Here is a 23,637-nt window from a genome sequence, read left to right as displayed (position 1 = left end):
ACCAGTCAAAAACGAATAAAATAACAAAACATTAAAAATGGCGACGTGACCACCTGATGTCTGTGTCAAGATATAAACTTTAAAAGTTTTGTCAATTTAATTTATGCTGTGGGCAAATACGAAGAATAATAATAGAATATGAATCAATCAAACCAAACAACTATTTCAACTACTGGGTCATCTTTGTCTTCTCCAACGTCGATCTGAAACAGATACGGTGGCAAACAGATCAATAAAGAGCAATTAAAATTAATTATATCAAGTATCCTCACCTTAATTGATTATAGAACGTAACACTCCAAAGTTTACAGGTGTGAAAAGCAAACCAACTCAAGGAGGAATACTGTGGCAGAGAATTTCTTATTTCAGTGGAATTCAAATAAATATCCAGTTGCACTCGCTCATGGGTCGAAAAGTAACTGCATGATGTTACAACTTGAAGACGAAATAGCAAATCAAGAATATAATCCAGGAAAGACCACACCCGTGTAGACATGGGCTGTTTCAATACTGAACATTAATTCACTCTCCTTTATTGTATAACCTGCATAAATGGACAAAAAAACATATTAATTACAATTATAATTAACAAACAAATAAAAACGCACCAAAAAGCAAGTAAAATAGCTGAATTAAAAAATAAACAAACAACTTTACGCCATTTTACATCACTATCATAGATTAACGTCAAATTACACGAAGTCAATTTACGACATAGACAACAGCAAAAGGTTAAAAAGAAAATCCATAGATAGATAAACTCCATAGATAGATGAACTTCATAGATAGATGAACTTCATAGATAGATAAACTTCATAGATAGATAAACTCCATAGTTAGATAAACTCTATAGATACGTCAATGATAAATATCAATTCATTCTGTGGAAAATAAAAACTATCAAGTGAAATTGATGCACAATAACCTCAATTTATACTGTTGACAATAGCTAATTGTTAACAGAAATTTCATAACAGATTAATAAAGAGTAATTAATATTGATCAAGTCAAGTATTCTCACCTTAATTAATTGTAGAAAGTGGCGTTCTAATGTCAACCAGTGTGATGGGCAAATCAACCAAATCTAGGAGGGATACTACTGCAGATAATTTCGTGTTCGGGTTGCATCCAAATTAATTAATTTCCAATTGCCTCCCATTGTTACGGCAAAAATTAACTGCATAATGTTGCAAGGTGAAGACGTCAAGAGCATCAGTTGTTTTAGTAGCACCAAAATTAACTGCAATTCCTTCTCATTTGTGGGACAGCAATCTATATAGAAACAGGCAAGAAAAAGTAATTAATTACCATTTTTAAATCGAATAAATCAGTAACATGCACACTAATGGAAAGATCTGTTCCACATTAATTCTGCTTCTGCCATTTCTGAAACGTTGTTTAAAAGTTGTCTACTGAAGCAAATTACAAATGTCTAAGAAATTGAAGTTATCTAAAGATATCATTTACTATTTTTAACTGATACTGTTACATACCACTTCATTGTCATAAATCCTTTTTCAGCACACTGTCTTCGTTCCCAATGAAAAAAAGGCACTTTCATGCTTTCTTTAGAACCATGGGCACAACTACTTTGCAGGGCAAATGAGAACTAATTCAACCAATGCTCCATAATTTCATAATTTAAAGGTATCCGGAGTTCTTCTAATGTTCCTGTTAAATGAAATCTTACGAAAAAGTGTTCAGATATAATCAAGTATTAAGTAAATAATGTGCACGATACATAGTTAAAGTAATGCTGAATCTTTTTCTTTGTTAATATCAAATAAATACACTACCTACAGAAAGTATAGTATGCATGCTCACCTTAATTAACTACAAGAGCCTCTAAGATGAAAGGTTAACAGCTAAAACACCATAGGAGCCGACTTATCTTTTCAGTAAGCAAAGATATCAGCTCCAATCTCTCTCAATTGTTAGCCAATCTGTGTAAACGGACAACAATTATTAACTAATTCATTTAATAGATATCATCTGTTACGCAAGAAATTTAAAAATTTAATCCTTTTCACTTTTCTCCCTTACTCTCAAATAAAAGTCAAAATATATGCGGAAAATTAATAAAAAAAAAAAAGAACTAAACACTTATTAAACAAATGAAACATGAAGTAAATCAAAAACACGTAATAAAAAACCAGTCAAAAACGAATAAAATAACAAAACATTAAAAAATGGCGACGTGGCCACCTGATGTCCCTGTCAAGATATTAACTTTAAAAGTTTTGTCAATTTAATTTATGCTGTGGGCAAATACGAAGAATAATAGTAGAATATGAATCAATCAAACCAAAGAACTATTTCAACTACAGCGTCATCTTTGTTTTCTCCAACGTCGATCTGAAACAGATACAGTAGCAAACAGATCAATAAAGAGCAATTTAAATTAATTATATCAAGTATCCTCACCTTAATTCATTATAGAACGTAACACTCCAAAGTTTACAGGTGTGAAGAGTACACCAACTCAAGGAGGAATACTGTGGCAGAGAATTTCTTATTTCAGTGGAATTCAAATAAATATCCAGTTGCACTCGCTCATGGGTCGAAAATTAACTGCATGATATTACAAGTTGAAGACGAAACAGCAAATCAAGAATATAATCCAGGAAAGACCACACCCATGTAGACATAGGCTGTTTCAGTATAAGCATACTGAACAATAATTCTCTTATTTATTGTATAACCTGCACAAATGAACAAAAAAACATATTAATTACATTTATAATTAAGAAACACCAACAAAAACGCACCAAAAAGCAAGTAAAATTGCTGAATTAAAAAATAAACAAACAACTTTATGCCATTTTACATCACAACCATAGATCACGACATTGAGCGGAAAATTAATAAAAAAAAAAAGAATTAAACACTCGTATTAAAGAAATGAAACATGAAGTTAAACAAAAACACGTAATAAAAAACCAGTCAAAAACGAATAAAATAACAAAACATTAAAAATGGCGACGTGTCCACCTGAGTCTGTGTCAAGATATAAACTTTAAAAGTTTTGTCAATTTAATTTATGCTGTGGGCAAATACGAAGAATAATAATAGAATATGAATCAATCAAACCAATAAAATTTTATCTACAGCGTCATCTTTGTCTTCTCCAACGTCGATCTGAAACAGATACGGTGGCAAACAGATCAATAAAGAGCAATTAAAATTAATGATATCAAGTATCCTCACCTTAATTGATTATAGAACGTAACACTCCAAAGTTTACAGGTGTGAAAAGTAAACCAACTCAAGGAGGAATACTGTAGCAGAGAATTTCTTATTTCAGTGGAATTCAAATAAATATCCAGTTGTTCTCACTCATGGGTTGAAAATTAACTGCATGATGTTACAAGGCGAAGACGAAACAGCAAATCAAGAATATAATCCAGGAAAGACCACACCCTTGCAGACTTGGGCTGTTTCAGTATAACCAAACTGCACATTAATTCTCACTCATTTATTGCATAACCTGCAGAAATGGACAAAAAAAATATATTAATTACACTTATAATTAAGAAACACAAACAAAAACGCACCAAAAAGCAAGTAAAATAGCTGAATTAAAAAATAAACGAACAACAACTTTACGCCATTTTACATCACAACCATAGATCACGAAATAGGTTAACGTCAAATAACACGACATTAATTTACGACATAGATAACAGAAAACGGTTAAAAAGAAAATCCATAGATAGATAAACTCCATAGATATATCGATGATAAATGTCAATTTATTCTGTGGAAAATAAAAACTGTCAAGTGATATTGATGCACAATAACCTCAATTTATATTGTTGACAATAGCTAATTGTTAACAGAAATTTCATAACAGATTAATAAAGAGTAATTAATATTGATCAAGTCAAGTATTCTCACCTTAATTAATTGTAGAAAGTGGCGTTCTAATGTCTACCAGTGTGATGGGCAAATCAACCAAATCTGGGAGGGATACTATTGCAGATAATTTCTTGTTCGGGTTGCATCCAAATTAATTAATTTCCAATTGCCTCCCATTGTTATGGCAAAAATTAACTGCATAATGTTGCAAGGTGAAGACGTCAAGAGCATCAGTTGTTTTAGTAGCACCAAAATTAACTGCAATTCCTTCTCATTTGTGGGACAGCAATCTATATAGAAACAGGCAAGAAAAAGTAATTAATTACCATTTTTAAATCGAATAAATCAGTTAACATGCACACTAATGGAAAGATCTGTTCCACATTAATTCTGCTTCTGTCTTCCTGAAAACGTTGTTTAAAAGTTGTCTACTGAAACAAATTACAAATGTCAAAGAAATTGAAGTTATCTAAAGATATCATTTACTATTTTTAACTGATACTGTTACATACCACTTCATTGTCATAAATCCTTTTTCAGCACACTGTCTTCGTTCCCAATGAAAAAAAGGCACTTTCATGCTTTCTTTAGAACCATGGGCACAACTACTTTGCAGGGCAAATGAGAACTAATTCAACCAATGCTCCATAATTTCATAATTTAAAGGTATCCCGAGTTCTTCTAATGTTCCTGTTAAATGAAATCTTATGAAAAAGTGTTCAGATATAATCAAGTATTAAGTAAATAATGTGCACGATACATTGTTAAAGTAATGCTGAATCTTTTTCTTTGTTAATATCAAATAAATACACTACCTACAGAAAGTATAGTATGCATGCTCACCTTAATTAACTACAAGAGCCTCTAAGATGAAAGGTTAACAGCTAAAACACCATAGGAGCCGACTTATCTTTTCAGTAAGCAAAGATATCAGCTCCAATCTCTCTCAATTGTTAGCCAATCTGTGTAAACGGACAACAATTATTAACTAATTCATTTAATAGATATCATCTGTTACGCAAGAAATTTAAAAATTTAATCCTTTTCACTTTTCTCCCTTACTCTCAAATAAAAGTCAAAATATATGCGGAAAATTAATAAAAAAAAAAAAGAACTAAACACTTATTAAACAAATGAAACATGAAGTAAATCAAAAACACGTAATAAAAAACCAGTCAAAAACGAATAAAATAACAAAACATTAAAAAATGGCGACGTGGCCACCTGATGTCCCTGTCAAGATATTAACTTTAAAAGTTTTGTCAATTTAATTTATGCTGTGAGCAAATACGAAGAATAATAATAGAATATGAATCAATCATACCAAAGAACTATTTCAACTACAGGGTCATCTTTGTCTTCTCCAACGTCGATCTGAAACAGATACGGTGGCAAACAGATCAATAAAGAACAATTAAAATTAATTATATCAAGTATCCTCACCTTAATTAATTATAGAACGTAACACTCCAAAGTTTACAGGTGTGAAAAGTAAACCAACTCAAGGAGGAATACTGTAGCAGAGAATTTCTTATTTCAGTGGAATTCAAATAAATATCCAGTTGCACTGCCTCATGGGTCTAAAATTTAAAAATTTAATGCTTTTCACTTTTCTCCCTTACTCTCAAATAAAAGTCAAAATATATGCGGAAAATTCATAAAAAAAAAAGAACTAAACACTCTTACTAAACAAATGAAACATGAAGTAAAAAAAACACGTAATAAAAAACCAGTCAAAAACGAATAAAATAACAAAACATTAAAAATGGCGACGTGTCCACCTGATGTCTGTGTCAAGATATAAACTTTAAAAGTTTTGTCAATTTAATTTATGCTGTGGGCAAATACGAAGAATAATAGTAGAATATGAATCAATCAAACCAAAGAACTATTTCAACTACAGCGTCATCTTTGTTTTCTCCAACGTCGATCTGAAACAGATACAGTAGCAAACAGATCAATAAAGAGCAATTTAAATTAATTATATCAAGTATCCTCACCTTAATTCATTATAGAACGTAACACTCCAAAGTTTACAGGTGTGAAGAGTACACCAACTCAAGGAGGAATACTGTGGCAGAGAATTTCTTATTTCAGTGGAATTCAAATAAATATCCAGTTGCACTCGCTCATGGGTCGAAAATTAACTGCATGATATTACAAGTTGAAGACGAAACAGCAAATCAAGAATATAATCCAGGAAAGACCACACCCATGTAGACATAGGCTGTTTCAGTATAAGCATACTTAACATTAATTCTCTCATTTATTGTATAACCTGCAGAAATGGACAAAAAACATATTAATTACAATTATAATTAAGAAACACACATGAAAACGCACCAAAAAGCAAGTAAAATAGCTGAAAAAAATAAACAAACAACAACTTTACGCCATTTTACATCACAACCATAGATCACAACATAGATTAACGTCAAATAACACGTCAATTTACAACATAGACAATAGAAAAAGGTTAAAAAGAAAATCCATAGATAGATAAACTTCAGAGATAGATAAACACGATAGGCAGATAAACTCTATAGATACACCAATGATAATATCAACTTATTCTGTGGAAAATAAAAACTGTCAAGTGAAACTGAAGCATAATAACCTCAATTTATACTGTTGACAATAGCTAATTGTTAACAGAAATTTCATAACAGATTAATAAAGAGTAATTAATATTGATCAAGTCAAGTATTCTCACCTTAATTAATTGTAGAAAGTGGCGTTCTAATGTCAACCAGTGTGATGGGCAAATCAACCAAATCTAGGAGGGATACTACTGCAGATAATTTCGTGTTCGGGTTGCATCCAAATTAATTAATTTCCAATTGCCTCCCATTGTTACGGCAAAAATTAACTGCATAATGTTGCAAGGTGAAGACGTCAAGAGCATCAGTTGTTTTAGTAGCACCAAAATTAACTGCAATTCCTTCTCATTTGTGGGACAGCAATCTATATAGAAACAGGCAAGAAAAAGTAATTAATTACCATTTTTAAATCGAATAAATCAGTAACATGCACACTAATGGAAAGATCTGTTCCACATTAATTCTGCTTCTGCCATTTCTGAAACGTTGTTTAAAAGTTGTCTACTGAAGCAAATTACAAATGTCTAAGAAATTGAAGTTATCTAAAGATATCATTTACTATTTTTAACTGATACTGTTACATACCACTTCATTGTCATAAATCCTTTTTCAGCACACTGTCTTCGTTCCCAATGAAAAAAAGGCACTTTCATGCTTTCTTTAGAACCATGGGCACAACTACTTTGCAGGGCAAATGAGAACTAATTCAACCAATGCTCCATAATTTCATAATTTAAAGGTATCCGGAGTTCTTCTAATGTTCCTGTTAAATGAAATCTTACGAAAAAGTGTTCAGATATAATCAAGTATTAAGTAAATAATGTGCACGATACATAGTTAAAGTAATGCTGAATCTTTTTCTTTGTTAATATCAAATAAATACACTACCTACAGAAAGTATAGTATGCATGCTCACCTTAATTAACTACAAGAGCCTCTAAGATGAAAGGTTAACAGCTAAAACACCATAGGAGCCGACTTATCTTTTCAGTAAGCAAAGATATCAGCTCCAATCTCTCTCAATTGTTAGCCAATCTGTGTAAACGGACAACAATTATTAACTAATTCATTTAATAGATATCATCTGTTACGCAAGAAATTTAAAAATTTAATCCTTTTCACTTTTCTCCCTTACTCTCAAATAAAAGTCAAAATATATGCGGAAAATTAATAAAAAAAAAAAAGAACTAAACACTTATTAAACAAATGAAACATGAAGTAAATCAAAAACACGTAATAAAAAACCAGTCAAAAACGAATAAAATAACAAAACATTAAAAAATGGCGACGTGGCCACCTGATGTCCCTGTCAAGATATTAACTTTAAAAGTTTTGTCAATTTAATTTATGCTGTGAGCAAATACGAAGAATAATAATAGAATATGAATCAATCATACCAAAGAACTATTTCAACTACAGGGTCATCTTTGTCTTCTCCAACGTCGATCTGAAACAGATACGGTGGCAAACAGATCAATAAAGAACAATTAAAATTAATTATATCAAGTATCCTCACCTTAATTGATTATAGAACGTAACATTTCAAAGTTTACAGGTGTGAAAAGTAAACCAACTCAAGGAGGAATACTGTGGCAGAGAATTTCTTATTTCAGTGGAATTCAAACAAATATCCAGTTGCACTCGCTCATGAGTCGAAAATTAACTGCATGATATTACAAGTTGAAGACGAAACAGCAAATCAAGAATATAATTCAGGAAAGACCACACCCATGTAGACATAGGCTGTTTCAGTATAAGCATACTGAACAATAATTCTCTTATTTATTGTATAACCTGCACAAATGAACAAAAAAACATATTAATTACATTTATAATTAAGAAACACCAACAAAAACGCACCAAAAAGCAAGTAAAATTGCTGAATTAAAAAATAAACAAACAACTTTATGCCATTTTACATCACAACCATAGATCACGACATTGAGCGGAAAATTAATAAAAAAAAAAAGAATTAAACACTCGTATTAAAGAAATGAAACATGAAGTTAAACAAAAACACGTAATAAAAAACCAGTCAAAAACGAATAAAATAACAAAACATTAAAAATGGCGACGTGTCCACCTGAGTCTGTGTCAAGATATAAACTTTAAAAGTTTTGTCAATTTAATTTATGCTGTGGGCAAATACGAAGAATAATAATAGAATATGAATCAATCAAACCAATGAACTATTTCAACTACAGGGTCATCATTGTCTTCTCCAACGTAGATCTGAAACAGATACGGTGGCAAACAGATCAATAAAGAGCAATTAAAATTAATTATATCAAGTATCCTCACCTTAATTATTATAGAACGTAACACTCCAAAGTTTACAGGTGTGAAAAGTAAACCAACTCAAGGAGGAATACTGTAGCAGAGAATTTCTTATTTCAGTGGAATTCAAATAAATATCCAGTTGCACTCGCTCATGGGTCGAAAATTAACTGCATGATGTTACAAGGCGAAGACGAAACAGCAAATCAAGAATATAATCCAGGAAAGACCACACCCATGCAGACATGTTATGTTTCAGTATAACAATACTGAACATTAATTCTCTCTCATTTATTGTATAACCTGCATAAATGGACAAAAAAACATATTAATTACTCTTACAATTAAGAAACACAAATAGAAAAGCACCAAAAAGCAAGTAAAATAGCTGAATTAAAAAATAAACAAACAACTTTACGCCATTCTACATCACAATCGTAGATCACGACATAGATTAACGTCAAATAACACTTCAATTTATGACATAGACAACAGCAAAAGGTTAAAAAGAAAATCCATAGATAGATAAACTTCATAGCTAGATAAACACCATAGATAGATAAACTCTATAGATACGTCAATGATAAATATCAATTTATTCTGTGGAAAATAAAAACTGTCAAGTGATATTGATGCACAATAACCTCAATTTATACTGTTGACAATAGCTAATTGTTAACAGAAATTTCATAACAGATTAATAAAGAGTAATTAATATTGATCAAGTTATGTATTCTCACCTTAATTAATTGTAGAAAGTGGCGTTCTAAAGTCTACCAGTGTGATGAGCAAATCAACCAAATCTAGGAGGGATACTACTGCAGATAATTTCTTGTTCGGTTGCATCCAAATTAATTAATTTCCAATTGCCTCCCATTGTTACGGCAAAAATTAACTGCATAATGTTGCAAGGTGAAGACGTCAAAAGCATCAGTTGTTTTAGTAGCACCAAAATTAACTGCAATTCCTTCTCATTTGTGGGACAACAATCTATATAGAAACAGGCAAGAAAAAGTAATTAATTACCATTTTTAAATCGAATAAATCAGTTAACATGCACACTAATGGAAAGATCTGTTCCACATTAATTCTGCTTCTGTCTTCCTGAAAACGTTGTTTAAAAGTTGTCTACTGAAACAAATTACAAATGTCAAAGAAATTGAAGTTATCTAAAGATATCATTTACTATTTTTAACTGATACTGTTACATACCACTTCATTGTCATAAATCCTTTTTCAGCACACTGTCTTCGTTCCCAATGAAAAAAAGGCACTTTCATGCTTTCTTTAGAACCATGGGCACAACTACTTTGCAGGGCAAATGAGAACTAATTCAACCAATGCTCCATAATTTCATAATTTAAAGGTATCCCGAGTTCTTCTAATGTTCCTGTTAAATGAAATCTTATGAAAAAGTGTTCAGATATAATCAAGTATTAAGTAAATAATGTGCACGATACATTGTTAAAGTAATGCTGAATCTTTTTCTTTGTTAATATCAAATAAATACACTACCTATAGAAAGTATAGTATGCATGCTCACCTTAATTAACTACAAGAGCCTCCAAGATGAAAGGTTAACAGCTAAAACACCATAGGAGACGACTTATCTTTTCAGTAAGCAAAGATATCAGTTCCAATCTATCTCAATTGTTGGCCAATCTGTGTAAACGGACAAAAACAATTATTAATTAATTCATTTAATATCTGTTACGCAAATAATTTAAAAATTTAATCCTTTTCACTTTTCTCCCTTACTCTCAAATAAAAGTCAAAATATATGCGGAAAATTAATAAAAAAAAAAAAGAATTAAACACTCCTATTAAACAAATGAAACATGAAGTAAAACAAAAACACGTAATAAAAAACCAGTCAAAAACGAATAAAATAACAAAACATTAAAAATGGCGACGTGACCACCTGATGTCTGTGTCAAGATATAAACTTTAAAAGTTTTGTCAATTTAATTTATGCTGTGGGCAAATACGAAGAATAATAATAGAATATGAATCAATCAAACTAAAGAACTATTTCAACTTCTGGGTCATCTTTGTCTTCTCCAACGTCGATCTGAAACAGATACGGTGGCAAACAGATCAATAAAGAGCAATTAAAATTAATTATATCAAGTATCCTCACCTTAATTAATTATAGAACGTAACACTCCAAAGTTTACAGGTGTGAAAAGTAAACCAACTCAAGGAGGAATACTGTAGCAGAGAATTTCTTATTTCAGTGGAATTCAAATAAATATCCAGTTGCACTCGCTCATGGGTCGAAAATTAACTGCATGATGTTACAAGGCGAAGACGAAACAGCAAATCAAGAATATAATCCAGGAAAGACCACACCCATGTAGACATGGACTGTTTCAGTATAACCATACTGAACATTAATTCTCTCTCATTTATTATTATTATTATTAAAAATGGCGACGCGGCCACCTGTGTCTGCTTCAAGATATAACCTTCAAAAATTTTGTCAATTTAATTCATGGTGTGGGTAAATACGAAGAATAATAATAGAATATGAATCAATCAAACTAACCTTTCAGACGTAGAACTAATTAAAACTAATTCTGCCAAAAAATTTGCTCGATAAGTTGAATTTAAGAGACACGAAAATACGTCCTTCCACCTCGAAACTTTATGAACTTATGATGTGCCAAACGCCTCTCAGGCTTGTCCTGAAATTGCGATTGCTACCACATGAAGCACTGATGACGTAGCAAACACCAATCAGATACGTTAATTTCGATGTCTGCGACGCTGTAACCAATCGCGTGCTTAGTTTCATCCCAGTTTTACAGAATTCAATTTATCTGCGTTTTTGCTTCGTGCAAGTTCCATCGCCTGATCACTACTCTTAAAGATATATATACATATATGCATTTTTGGGTATTATAAAATTCGACCAAATGAACAAGTTGAATTTTTAAACATTAAACGAACGAAATTAAGAAACTAGCTAATTGCAGTATAACATTTTAGAACTACCTTATTGTTATTTTTAAAAAAATTGCACGCAATTAAAGTTTTTCTAGTAATTATATATAGTAATATTAACAAACAGTTTCTGTGGTTTAATTCNGCGATTGCTACCACATGAAGCACTGATGACGTAGCAAACACCAATCAGATACGTTAATTTCGATGTCTGCGACGCTGTAACCAATCGCGTGCTTAGTTTCATCCCAGTTTTACAGAATTCAATTTATCTGCGTTTTTGCTTCGTGCAAGTTCCATCGCCTGATCACTACTCTTAAAGATATATATACATATATGCATTTTTGGGTATTATAAAATTCGACCAAATGAACAAGTTGAATTTTTAAACATTAAACGAACGAAATTAAGAAACTAGCTAATTGCAGTATAACATTTTAGAACTACCTTATTGTTATTTTTTAAAAAATTGTACGCAATTAAAGTTTTTCTAGTAATTACATATAGTAATATTAACAAACAGTTTCTGTGGTTCAATTCTCCTATAGCCGAATTATTAATAACCTTGATGAATAATTTACGACACAGAATGATTTTAATTATTCAGAATTTTAAGCTTTTATAAAGTTATTAGGCAACCAACTAACTACATATTGCAGTTATTTTGTACCAAAAGATTTTTTTTCTTCATTACATTTTTATACATTCATCATAATTTTTAGTAATTAATATTGATCAAGTTATGTATTCTCACCTTAATTAAGTGTAGAAAGTGGCGTTCTAAAGTATACCAGTGTGATGAGCAAATCAACCAAATCTAGGAGGGATACTACTGCAGATAATTTCTTGTTCCGGTTGCATCCAAATTAATTAACTTCCAATTGCCTCCCATTGTTACGGCAAAAATTAACTGCATAATGTTGCAAGCTGAAGACGTCAAAAGCATCAGTTGTTTTAGTAGCACCAAAAGTAACTGCAATTCCTTCTCATTTGTGGGACAACAATCTATATAGAAACAGGCAAGAAAAAGTAATTAATTACCATTTTTAAATCGAATAAATCAGTAACATGCACACTAATGGAAAGATCTGTTCCACATTAATTCTGCTTCTGCCATTTCTGAAACGTTGTTTAAAAGTTGTCTACTGAAGCAAATTACAAATGTCTAAGAAATTGAAGTTATCTAAAGATNTATTGTCATTTCCAGAGCACACAAAAACTGTGGACTGTTGATTGTTAAATGATTACAATTAAAAAACAAACATTACTGTCATTTAAAAAACATTTTACTGTGTAAATATGCAATCAACTAATAATTAAATAATACTTGACAATTAGAATTTTACTTCTCAATAAATTACTTCACAAAGTGAATTCGTCAATGACAAATACATATTTTAAAATTCAATAGAAGAAACTTCACATAATATCGTATTTTAAAGTTTTATATACATACATCAATATAAAAATATAGACCAATTTAATGAAAGTCTGGAATCAAATTAGCAACATTAACAACAAATCAATAAATAGAAAAATGGAATATATAGATTAACAACATTACTTTAGCATTTGAAAAATTGTTCATAAATTTCTATTTTCTGTTTCAAACGACTTTTTCTGATCATTAGTGTCAATAACTTTAAGATCTCCGTATGTATCGGACAGCCGTCCAATATTTTCAAGGCTCCATAAGTACATATTTAAAATATGTTCAGTACACTGAGCTATAAACCGTACAAACGGTCTTACATCACCATGATTGGCCAATTGCAAATAATCATAATACTGTTGTCTGAAACATTTAAAATTAAAAACTTATTACTAATTATATCGCCATTTCAATGTATTGTTAATATATATATATATTTACCTATGTTCTTTTAATATTATCACAGGAGGGTAACCAGCCCTTAGTAAAATTAAGTTCATAATTAATCTACTGGTGCGTCCATTACCATCGCCAAATGGATGAATGTCAACAAGCTTATAGTGAGCCAAGGCAGCATATCTAAAACAAAATAAAAGAAATCATTATAAATGTTTTAAATGATACATAACATATTTCTAACCTGACTGGATGCATGCTGACAGCATCCTCTGAATTTAACCATTCAGCGTACTCTTCCATCAGTTTAGGAACATCATCAGGGGGTGGGGGTTTATGAGAACCCACAAATACCTGCAACATAGTTATGCTGCATTATCAAAAACTTAAGAAACCAATTCCCACAATTTATTCTCACTTGCTTGTCTCTAAATATACCACTATTTAGGGGATCAACATGTCCCATGATCCTTCTATGTATTCCCTTTATTTCATTCACAGTAATAACAGGAAATCTTGTTAGTATTTTTAAATAATTCATTGCTAATTCAAGGCCCAATATTTCATTGTGCTCTACTATACTTTTACCAGCAATAGCATTTCCAGTTTCTAATAAATATCGTAACTGCTCCACAGTCATTGTGTTCCCTTCTATACCCACCTTAAATTTCAAAATTTAAAATTTTATTTAACAATTATCTTTCATATACAAAAACAAACCGTATGATATATGTGCAAATAGAAAGCCTGTCTCTTAATATCTTCAAAGGCAGGATCACTATTTTGAAGTTTTTTTAACATTTCACACTTTTTGTCAATATTTTCCAAAACTTCCAAATCTAATTGGTCTACAATGTGAGCTGTCCTTTTATGATTCATCAAGGCATCTTTGTGATTTGGTGACTGGGTTAATGCCTACCATAATGTTGTTTTAGTGTGTTAAATATTTTTAATTTGCTTAATATAATACTATACCTTGAGATACAACTCATCTGCAGAAACAATATCTTCAAGCATCTGCTCTATAAACTCACCATAACGATTTAAAACATCTGGATTATTTGGAGCTATTACTGCTGCATGTTCAAACAATTTTAAAGCTTTATCCAATTTTCCAAATGATTTAAATTTTAACGCTGCTTGTACGGAATAATACACTTCTTTCTCAGTTGCTTCACCAGCTTCAGGTTTTAAAGGGACAGCAGGTCTCTTCAAAGTATCTGCCATGGGAAATTTCAATCTGGCATGCAGTGATTTTAAAACATTCGATCCCGAATTCCTGCCGAACGTTTTGTCTTTTTGGACTTTAAAATTCTTAACTTTGTCAGAAGGAATTAAATCTTCAAATACAGGTTTATAATAAAGTTTCATTTCGGTAACTCTCCTATAATTGAAGTACACATGTTGCAAAAGTGATATTAATACACAGATTACCGACACTAGCACTGAAATAATAAAGGAATTAATGTTCATTTTCACAATAAAGTTCTTGAATGTTTTAATTTCATAAGATTAGATTTCAATAAACCCATATTCACTGAACAACATACATTTTTCTACGGACTCTTCACTCAACTGTCAATGTTAATCTCCTATGGTTAATCTCAATAAACCATAGGCATACCATACGAAAACTTACCTGTTTCATTGAGTATTCACCAAGAAGTGTTCAATGAATATGCTCTTAAGATGATTTTATCGTACTTATCGAACTGAACTTTGATGCTTCGCAGATGGTCACAAGACAAAAAAACAAATTGAAAAATCTATCTTTTAGGATCTGAAAATGTTTTTCCGAGTTATAGCTACATACACTCTTAACCTTTTAAAATATTGATTTAATGTCTGCCTCCTAAGCCTATTTATACATTTTAAAATTAAATAAGAGTTACTATCATTAATTAAAATAATTTACATAATTTACACAAATACTTCATACATGTACAACAACTTATTATAATATTCCTTCTTAAAGCATAACAAATCATATATACTAATTATCACATTTCAGCACTCATTAAAATATTTGAATTTTTTTTATAAACTATGACTTTTGAGGTAGGTAGTAAATATTCTCCGTTTTTGATTCAATTATAAGTAAATAAAAACATTTTTGAGAGTATTTAAAAAAAATACAAAAATAAAGACTAAACCCCCATTAATAAAAACAGCAAAAAAAAGTTCAATTAATTTTCATTTTTTGAAGATCTATTTTTATCTTTAGCCAGTTTTAATGCTCTTAAAACCGATGCTTTATCAAGTTCAGATTGCGTCGGCATTTCATTATCGAGACAAATCTCTTTTGCTCGTTCTCCAAAATTTTCAAGTATTTTAATTCTGTAATCTACTATAGCAGCCACAGGGTTACCATTTAAAACAACATCTTCTAAGCATGGCAAATCGCCTATGTTTTTAGCCTCTTCGATGTTATAAATGCTATTGTGGCTTATATCTAAACTTTCTAGGGAATATAATTTCGAAAAACCTTTCAAATTTGTCAGTCTATTCTGACTTAAATCAATTTTTACAACATTTCCTAATTTTGTATGCAAATTTTCGCAATGTGTTATCATATTCTTTGAGAGATTTAAATCCTTTAAATTAGTAAGGCAAGAAAGGTCAGGAAAAAACGTCAATTTATTTTTACTGAGAGTCATAGTGGTTAGTAACGGGGCTAATCCAACTGAGCCATCCACTTCTGAAATAGCATTACATGTGAAATCTATTTCAACTAATTTATTCCAACTCTGAAAAATACAAACAACACAACAATAAACATGTATATTATTATTAGACATAATTTATACTTACTTGTTTCTCATCAACCACTGTTTTATGGACAGTATCACACTGTAATATGTTTGAAATTTTTGTAGCTTGTGTCTGATGCACTCCTAATTTTTTAACAGTATTTCTCAAGTTATCCACACAGTATATATTATCCAAGTTAACATTAAATATAACTAAACTTTCAAGATACTTAAGAAAAAAGTTACAATCATTAATATATGTTCAAATGAAGTTTAATATGTATGTAACCCAAAATAATAATTACCTTAAACGAAGACAACTCAAATGGAAGACTATTTGGTATAATGTTACTATTTTTATAACATGTACCACTACCACACAATACCATACTATTAAGTTCTGAAAAGAAATCTAAAATGTTGCTCAAATCACAATCTTTACCATTTCGATCAAACTCTAAAACTGCTTGTTTAAGACACTTAGTTATAGCATGTAACTAAAAAAATTATTACCATTAATGTTCATATTAAAAACACAACATACTATATACCTGCAAGGGCGTAAACTCGTGTTCTTTCTCAGAGGACATCTTGAATGAATTTGAAGAGAGTTTTATTGCCATACCTTGTAGAATAAAGTAAATGTCATATTCATGAAACTCTAAAAACTCCCAAAATTCTTTAGGCATTGCACTTTTCAAATATTGCAGAAGCTTTTGCAAGTAAATCTGTAAAGCTTCTCTTCTGCTCTCTATAAAAGCTTTTGATTTATTTAGTATTACTTTCTTTGGAGGTAGCAGATCTTTTGACACTCCATGGTCATTTACTAACTGCTGATGTAACTCGAAAAAATCGTTATAGCGCCTCATAATTTTCCATTTCACCTCACCAATCTTCACTTCTACATTATAGAATATAATTCCATCCTGTTCACTCACATCTGGTATTTTAATCAGTGTATCATTTACATGTAACCAATAACATGCCATATCTACATCATTTGTATACATGAATTTTTTCCTTATTTGTACCATTCACCTTAGAATGAAATAACCTCGTTAATCGGTTATTTTTTCAAAGCCAATCCACTAAAATCAAAATACTTTTGAAGATATATAGTTAAAATTAGCAGACATAACCGGACATAACATCCAAAAATAAAAAGCAATACTTTTATGGCTACAATAGTTCTACAATCTTGATGACTAACAATAGCTTTACAAATAATTAGCGATTAAGGATAATTGTGGTTGGAGACATGAAATAAATAAGATAGTTATTTAAAATACAAAATATTTTCCACCTAACCTTATAACATTTATTTATTATTACATTACGTCACAACTTCGTCATCAACATTTTATTGTCAGTGACATAAATACAGCTGTAAAACCTTTAAAAACTGAATTCAGAATATACAATTTGCACTACACAGGTGTCAGACGGGTAACATAAACAAAATAGAAAATAAATATTTATTTTGTCCTTAAATGTTTAAAATACCATAGTTTATTGAATGGATATTTTTGTCAATATTAATAACTGTTAAATGACATTAAATTATTTTCAAAATATTAATAAAAATCAAAAGAAAAAGTTGGCAGTGTAAAAGGAACAACATCGTCAAGATCTGTTTTACAGGCGCTAAAAGGGATTTACTAAATAAATAAAAATGTTAATTTATTTTTATTTATTAGTATCATAAAAGCAATTGCAGTTATTCACGACAAAAATACATAAATGAAACAAAATTAATAACAGAAGTATTGTAATTACAATCACTACTGATTATGTTCTGGATTTTTTCTTAGTATTACGAATCCTTCCATTATAGGCGTTAAAGGAATATACTCATCCGTTGCCAGCTCGGCCCTTTCTCCATAAGCCAGCAAAACAGGCGTTGTATGTGTTTGGAAACCAGTTATCGTTTTTGGTTTACCAGCTTGGCCAACAACGTCAACAGCCTATAAAAAATATAATTAATTGTCTCAAATTCTAAAAACACTATTACAACATAAAAATGTATTACTTAGTTGAACAGATAACTGTAACTTAGATTTAATTTAAATCAAATTGGTTTTAAATTTATAAATTTTTATTGTTTATTGTGTAGCCTTTAAAAGAGGGGGACCCCAAATGTTGTTTGATCACTTGTGATAGGCTTATGATGACTTGATTTACTTTTAAAATTTTTAAGAAATTTTATTATATAATTTAAGAAATCATGTATGCATGTAACCAAGTAAAACTTAGTAAAAGTTAAACTATTTAACGGTTTCACTGAAAATGAGTGCTCAGTGAACTTTCAATTACTACTATAATCAAGAAGTATTACTTACCAAGCCTACGCGAACTGGTACTGGTAAAGGTGTTAAATCTTCATCAAATGTAACTAACATCCTTGGCTGCATTGCAGCTGCCAAAGTATACAGAAGATAGTGCGACTTTCCCAGAATAACTTAAAAAAAACATTATTAATAAATTCTTTTTTTAAATTTCTTCCTTTAATTTGGATATGAGTAAAGGATCAGAGCCATGAGGGTCGTAAGGTTTTATTTAATCCAATAAGCAATCAATACCAACACTTCGCCTCTTGTTGTGAGACTTTATCAAGGTCAAGGTGTCTAAACTTGTCAACATTACATATATATGAATTGTATGGACAGTTACTAGGTTTTCTAGTTAGTTGAAATTTGTTCCTCACAATAAGATGCAAAATGTTGGTGCCAGTTTTACACTGAATTAAATAAAACCTTACAACACTCATTGAATCCGGTACTCTACTCATTAATAAAATAATTTTCATAAGATAATTAATAATCAGTAACTTACTGTTTTTCACATCTAAAAATCCAACTATGGTTGCCAAGAGACCAGCTAAAGCGACAGGACTTAGTAGTTGCCTATCACTGTGATAGGGGCACAGCGTTAGAGTTCCTTTACCTAGGTGAGTTAAACCTTGAGCTATTCTAACCATAAATAGATTGTTAGGGTCTTTTGCATGGTACTGCGCTAATTGTCTTAACATTGCTGCTAATCTATAAAAAACGTTTTTAAACTATTAAATGAGGAATAACATCTACTATTATTGTATGAAACATCCTGTAAATTTTGCCTCTTTACCTGGCGTTATTTGTACCAGCTCCAACGAGTCCCATGGCAAAAATAGCGTTGTGGGCGACTTCAGAGTCGCTATCATGTGAAAATTTACTTAATGTGTCCAAAATACTTAATTTAGGATTCGATACGGATATTAATCCTAAAGCTAAAGGAACTGCCCTTCGTATGACTGGTTCACAGTATCGTAACAAATGACCAAAAGTACGGAATGCCATTTCGCTTCCTATATCCTCTCCCATACTTATCAGAGCAATACCGATCACAGCTATGGCTTGTCTGGCAGAAAGATCTTTTTCCTGAAAGAACAATGTCATCAGTCATATTTCAATTACACTACAATACTTAGATTCCTAAATTTTGTATGTAATGAGGATGTTGGTGAGCACAAAAAAATCATAAACAAAATTACTGAAAATATGTCTGTACTTCTGTGACATTTCGTTCGAAATTCCCGAACCTCATCAGGCAGGCTGATGGAATGTTTTATAAACAATTTTATTTCAGACAACGAGAGCAGAACTTCTCACGTTGCCAGTCTAGTCCTTACTCAGTTGTCAACCTGTATACATGTAAAATTTTCCATCAGCCTGACACATTTTCAATAATATTATCTATGTCTGTTTTGTTGTGCTCACCAAGATCCTCATTAATACACTACCCATAAAAATTTCGTGAGCAAAAGTGGACAACAATTAAAATACATATTATATTCTTACTTTTTCTTCTTTATCTTTGCTTTTATTATCTTTATTTTTACTATCTCGTGATGAGTCTTCTTTGTCTTGAGAATCATAATGTTCTGAGCAAATATGGAGTAACTGTTGTACTTTAAGAACATTCCCTGTACCAGCATAGGCACAAACTTCCACCAATGTTGTTGCCATTGATCTAAATGGATCAGGAATGACTTCTAGGGCTGCTATTATAGCTTCAATTGCTTCTTGTTTCCCTAAATGACAAAGTCCCAGTCCAAGAGGAAGAAATCTGAAATTTATATAGTTATTGTTTAATAAAAAATAAACTAAGAAAAAAACGAATAATCTACCTTGCATAAGTGTCCTTTAATTCGGTTTCTGTTTTTTCCATGAGTGTTTGCATTATTGTAGCTGTTACTTCTGAATTTCCAGAACCTACAGAAATCATTCCGCAGGCTAATCCAGCCATTCCGATAACTTCCATGCTAGATTTAGGATCACTAAAAACGGGAGTTAATAGACTAAGCACAGCTTCCCTGTTGGAGCCAGCATAAGCCAGACCCAGACCAAGCACAGCTCCAATTCTCATCACATTAGTAACATGTAAAACATAATCAGACAAAAGAGCAAGGGCAGGGTCACAATCGTTGCGTACGCCGCAATTTACGATTCCACATGCAAGTAAAGCACCTGATTTGATATGATCTTCTGACGAATAAAGATATTTATCAATTGGTGTTAATCCTCCGTCAACATCCCAAAGTAATATCTGAAATTACATCATTTTGTAACTTTTGAGTCTTTTACTGCAATGTCATACTAACCAAACCAAGGGAGGCAGTTGCACTTAACATTCCATGCTCTTTATTTTTAAAAAGCCATTTATTACCATCTTCCATCAGTAATTTGTCTTGACCAAACGCTGCATTAACAAATCCATTGACAAAACTTGCAGCCAAGTTTTGTCTTGCAGAATCAACTTGACCACCACCAAACTGGGGCCTGCTGTTTTCTAAATGAGACTTGTATACATCTTCAGGTGTTTTAGGTTCCATTATATCCAACTAAAACATACATTAATTAATCTAATGATTATTATTGTCAAGGTTTCTTACACACCTCCCTTGCTAAATTTAGAAAATGGTTGTTCAGGTGGCAGTTAGCCATTATCTCAACCAAATCATCATAATCAGGAATACTTTCATTAATTTCTAAATAAATTTGTTGTCTTCCTAACATAAAAGCTAGTTGCTTTTGCACAGCTCTATTGGAGAAAAAAGTATCTAGAATATGTTATTATAATAAGTAATAAGCATATTACTTACACATCACGACATGATAAGAATATTTCCTCAATTAACTGATGATCGTTTAATTGCATAGCTATTCTTAAAGCTTGTGGATATTGATTAAATTTTCTTAACAATAGTAGTGTAGTTTGTAGCAAAGTCGTGTTTTCTGGATCAGCAACATAGGGAACACAACTGCAATCGAAAGGAATAATTTATTACTATTGATTTTATTTCTTAATGGTTAAGAAGAAAGAACAAACCTTGTGAGGTATAAACAAACTCTCTGATACACATTATCATCTATATATTTCTCTAATAAATCGAGTCTTTCAATTTCCATCAAAAGATCACATGCTTCAGCTTCAGCATTATGCTTCATATTATATGGGACAATTTGGCAAGCCAATTGGATAAGTTTGTCTTTTAATGTAACTTCATCTTCACCTTCACCTGATATTTCTGTCCATTCTGATGCAATTTCTCCTGACAAATGTCTGAAAGCAAAGTATATTTACTAAATAATTGTAAAAGAATACAACATGAAATATTACCTAATGTATTCATGACCCCAATCACCAATTTGATCTAAATCTGATAGAAGTCTATACTTTAAACAGTCCCTTCCTTCTCCCATTGTCATTGCAAGGACTGAAATAATATCAGCGCATACTCTTTTTATTTCTTCTTCTCGTAATTTACTATAAATATCCTTCATTGTGGAGTAGTGTGGTTTCATAAACTTCAGCGGTTTAGGCACTGAGGTCATTGATGTTGTAGAGGCACGTATTAACTTGCCTAATGTTAGAAGAGCAGGTAAATACAGTTTCTCGTCATCTTCTATAAGACGTTCAACGCACAAATTAAGCTCCTCTTGGAGGATTTTATCTTCTTCAGTCTAATTCAATAAACACAAAAGACACACCTTGTACATTTTGAAATGAATGGTTGATAAAAACGAATCATAGATTAGTAACAACTTGTTGAATTAAAAGTACTGTAAGAGTTTTTAATAAAAGGATTATTCACTTACCAATTCATTTTTCTCATCTTCTACTTTACTGTCTGCTTTATTAGGAATGATTTTATTAGCAGCAACGTTTGCCATAATTATTCACTGTATAAATTATGAAAGATTATGTGTATTAAAAACAAAGTAGATAATTAACTTTTTTACTTCAAATGGACTGCAATTCACCGAATATCATAAATTTATCAGTTATTTGACTTCAGAAAATAGTGCATTTGAGATCTAACCTTAAATTTCTTTGTTTAGTTAACGAATGACGATGACGCTACATAATTTTATGATAGTGTCTCCCGTGCATAAGGCGGTTACGACAGGCTGAGAGATGTTGATAAAACAATCAATTTGATTTTCTGTTNAACAAATATTTCAAATTTCCAAACAACTTTATAGACTAACGAAAATAGTGCATTTGAGATCTAACCTTAAATTTCTTTGTTTAGTTAACGAATGACGATGACGCTACATAATTTTATGATAGTGTCTCCCGTGCATAAGGCGGTTACGACAGGCTGAGAGATGTTGATAAAACAATCAATTTGATTTTCTGTTTCTTCAAACAATAAAATAAAACAAGTATACTTAGGATTAGAATAAAATAACTGTAAAAGTTGAAATTTTCATATTTAAAATTTTACCTTTTTGCTGATTCGCAGTAAAAAATTGCATATTCACACTTTCTTATTAATATTTATTAATTCTTTAGAAAATCATTAAGTACATAGTAAAACGAAAGCATATTTCTTTTTATTTTATTTTAACAAACTGANGTAAACGCCATCTGTAGTACGATGCTACATTTTAGGATTACGTATGCTCCAACAAGGTCCATTTAAATATATGGATATCTACTTGCTGAAACAAATCCCGGCGTAGCTAACCTCAACGTGGCGATATCGTAACCAATGAGGTTTATCCGAGGTGCGATTATTGCTAGTTGAAAACTTTAACCAATACCCCGCCTAGGGCACGTGAAATACCGTGCACTAAGGCAATTTTTGGAAGCCTCTACGGGGGCTTCCAAAACTTATAATGGGAGAGGGCGCAACTGTGCTACGGTTCACATCGGCTCCGTTAAAAACATTCATATAAATTACTCAAAAGTTTATAAAAATCAAGATAGAGTGATATAGTGGAGAGAATCTTGTTAGTTTTCGTGATGTAAATGAAGACACCATCAACGAGGGTCACAATCCGAAGAAAGTGAAGTGACAAATAAACACTAGTGTCTGCGATTTTTTCTGCGT

At 31.2% G+C, this 23,637-nt stretch overlaps 3 protein-coding genes, 4 long non-coding RNA genes and 1 other non-coding gene across 15 annotated transcripts in view; 2 read left to right on the top strand and 6 right to left on the bottom strand.

Annotated features, from left to right (window-relative positions):
- LOC112903907 overlaps positions 1-10,579 on the bottom strand; it is a 19,321-nt gene extending 8,742 nt beyond the window's left edge. The window contains exons 1-8 of one of the 3 annotated variants that reach the window (XR_003231949.1): positions 7,975-8,300; positions 7,856-7,905; positions 7,375-7,493; positions 7,044-7,221; positions 6,572-6,822; positions 5,740-6,136; positions 4,702-4,820; positions 4,371-4,548 (exon numbers count right to left, since the gene is read on the bottom strand). This is a non-coding gene — a long non-coding RNA (uncharacterized LOC112903907). Of the gene's footprint in view, positions 1-4,370; positions 4,549-4,701; positions 4,821-5,739; positions 6,137-6,571; positions 6,823-7,043; positions 7,222-7,374; positions 7,494-7,855; positions 7,906-7,974; positions 8,301-9,947; positions 10,126-10,278 lie in introns of those variants that run through there. The other 2 variants (XR_003231948.1, XR_003231950.1) reach the window with 2 other exon arrangements.
- Positions 192-2,666, bottom strand: LOC112905700. 4 transcript variants are annotated; one of them, XR_003231951.1, is made up of 5 exons: positions 2,306-2,666; positions 1,825-1,943; positions 1,494-1,671; positions 1,022-1,272; positions 192-544 (listed from the first exon to the last, which is right to left on the bottom strand). It is a non-coding gene; the product is annotated as an uncharacterized LOC112905700 (long non-coding RNA). The 4 variants fall into 4 exon arrangements; XR_003231952.1 differs by lacking the exon at positions 192-544 and adding an exon at positions 610-881; XR_003231953.1 differs by lacking the exons at positions 192-544; positions 1,022-1,272 and adding an exon at positions 1,369-1,409.
- LOC112905702 lies at positions 1,205-1,805 on the top strand. The gene is made up of 2 exons (XR_003231956.1): positions 1,205-1,296; positions 1,522-1,805. It is a non-coding gene; the product is annotated as an uncharacterized LOC112905702 (long non-coding RNA).
- A 203-nt stretch (positions 10,580-10,782) lies between the features above and the next one.
- Positions 10,783-11,661, bottom strand: LOC112905701. Its single transcript, XR_003231955.1, has 3 exons — positions 11,284-11,661; positions 10,876-11,203; positions 10,783-10,806 (listed from the first exon to the last, which is right to left on the bottom strand). It is a non-coding gene; the product is annotated as an uncharacterized LOC112905701 (long non-coding RNA).
- Positions 11,662-12,949: 1,288 nt separating this feature from the next.
- On the bottom strand, positions 12,950-15,067 carry LOC108739964 (adenosine monophosphate-protein transferase Fic). The gene is made up of 6 exons (XM_018474097.2): positions 14,485-15,067; positions 14,230-14,424; positions 13,928-14,170; positions 13,754-13,863; positions 13,555-13,692; positions 12,950-13,476 (listed from the first exon to the last, which is right to left on the bottom strand). The coding sequence occupies exons 1-6, from the start codon at positions 14,980-14,982 to the stop codon at positions 13,266-13,268; spliced, it is 1,395 nt and encodes a 464-aa protein (XP_018329599.1). The 5' UTR covers positions 14,983-15,067; the 3' UTR covers positions 12,950-13,265.
- A 303-nt stretch (positions 15,068-15,370) lies between these two features.
- Positions 15,371-17,621, bottom strand: LOC108739963 (nischarin-like). 3 transcript variants are annotated; one of them, XM_025978580.1, is made up of 5 exons: positions 17,568-17,621; positions 16,811-17,347; positions 16,565-16,756; positions 16,321-16,488; positions 15,371-16,256 (listed from the first exon to the last, which is right to left on the bottom strand). In XM_025978580.1, exons 2-5 carry the CDS (start codon positions 17,291-17,293, stop codon positions 15,696-15,698), a joined length of 1,404 nt encoding a protein of 467 aa, XP_025834365.1. In that variant the 5' UTR covers positions 17,294-17,347; positions 17,568-17,621; the 3' UTR covers positions 15,371-15,695. The 3 variants fall into 3 exon arrangements, with proteins under 3 accessions (XP_025834365.1, XP_025834366.1, XP_018329598.1); XM_025978581.1 differs by lacking the exon at positions 17,568-17,621 and adding an exon at positions 17,431-17,561; XM_018474096.2 differs by lacking the exon at positions 17,568-17,621 and having other exon boundaries at positions 16,811-17,561.
- A 308-nt stretch (positions 17,622-17,929) lies between these two features.
- On the bottom strand, positions 17,930-22,654 carry LOC108739962 (26S proteasome non-ATPase regulatory subunit 2). The gene is made up of 12 exons (XM_025978579.1): positions 22,397-22,654; positions 21,918-22,261; positions 21,627-21,860; positions 21,400-21,558; positions 21,194-21,338; positions 20,899-21,138; positions 20,425-20,843; positions 20,096-20,363; positions 19,383-19,675; positions 19,092-19,297; positions 18,599-18,717; positions 17,930-18,223 (listed from the first exon to the last, which is right to left on the bottom strand). Exons 1-12 carry the CDS (start codon positions 22,469-22,471, stop codon positions 18,041-18,043), a joined length of 2,685 nt encoding a protein of 894 aa, XP_025834364.1. The 5' UTR covers positions 22,472-22,654; the 3' UTR covers positions 17,930-18,040.
- Positions 22,655-23,269: 615 nt separating this feature from the next.
- Positions 23,270-23,407, top strand: LOC112905739. The gene has a single exon (XR_003231986.1). It is a non-coding gene; the product is annotated as a U4 spliceosomal RNA (small nuclear RNA).
- The last annotated feature ends 230 nt before the right edge of the window (positions 23,408-23,637 follow it).

Source organism: Agrilus planipennis, unplaced genomic scaffold, assembly GCF_000699045.2.
Source record: "Agrilus planipennis isolate EAB-ADULT unplaced genomic scaffold, Apla_2.0 scaffold7, whole genome shotgun sequence".
Classification (NCBI taxonomy): domain Eukaryota; kingdom Metazoa; phylum Arthropoda; class Insecta; order Coleoptera; family Buprestidae; genus Agrilus; species Agrilus planipennis.
This window is presented reverse-complemented; position numbering and strand designations above follow the sequence as displayed.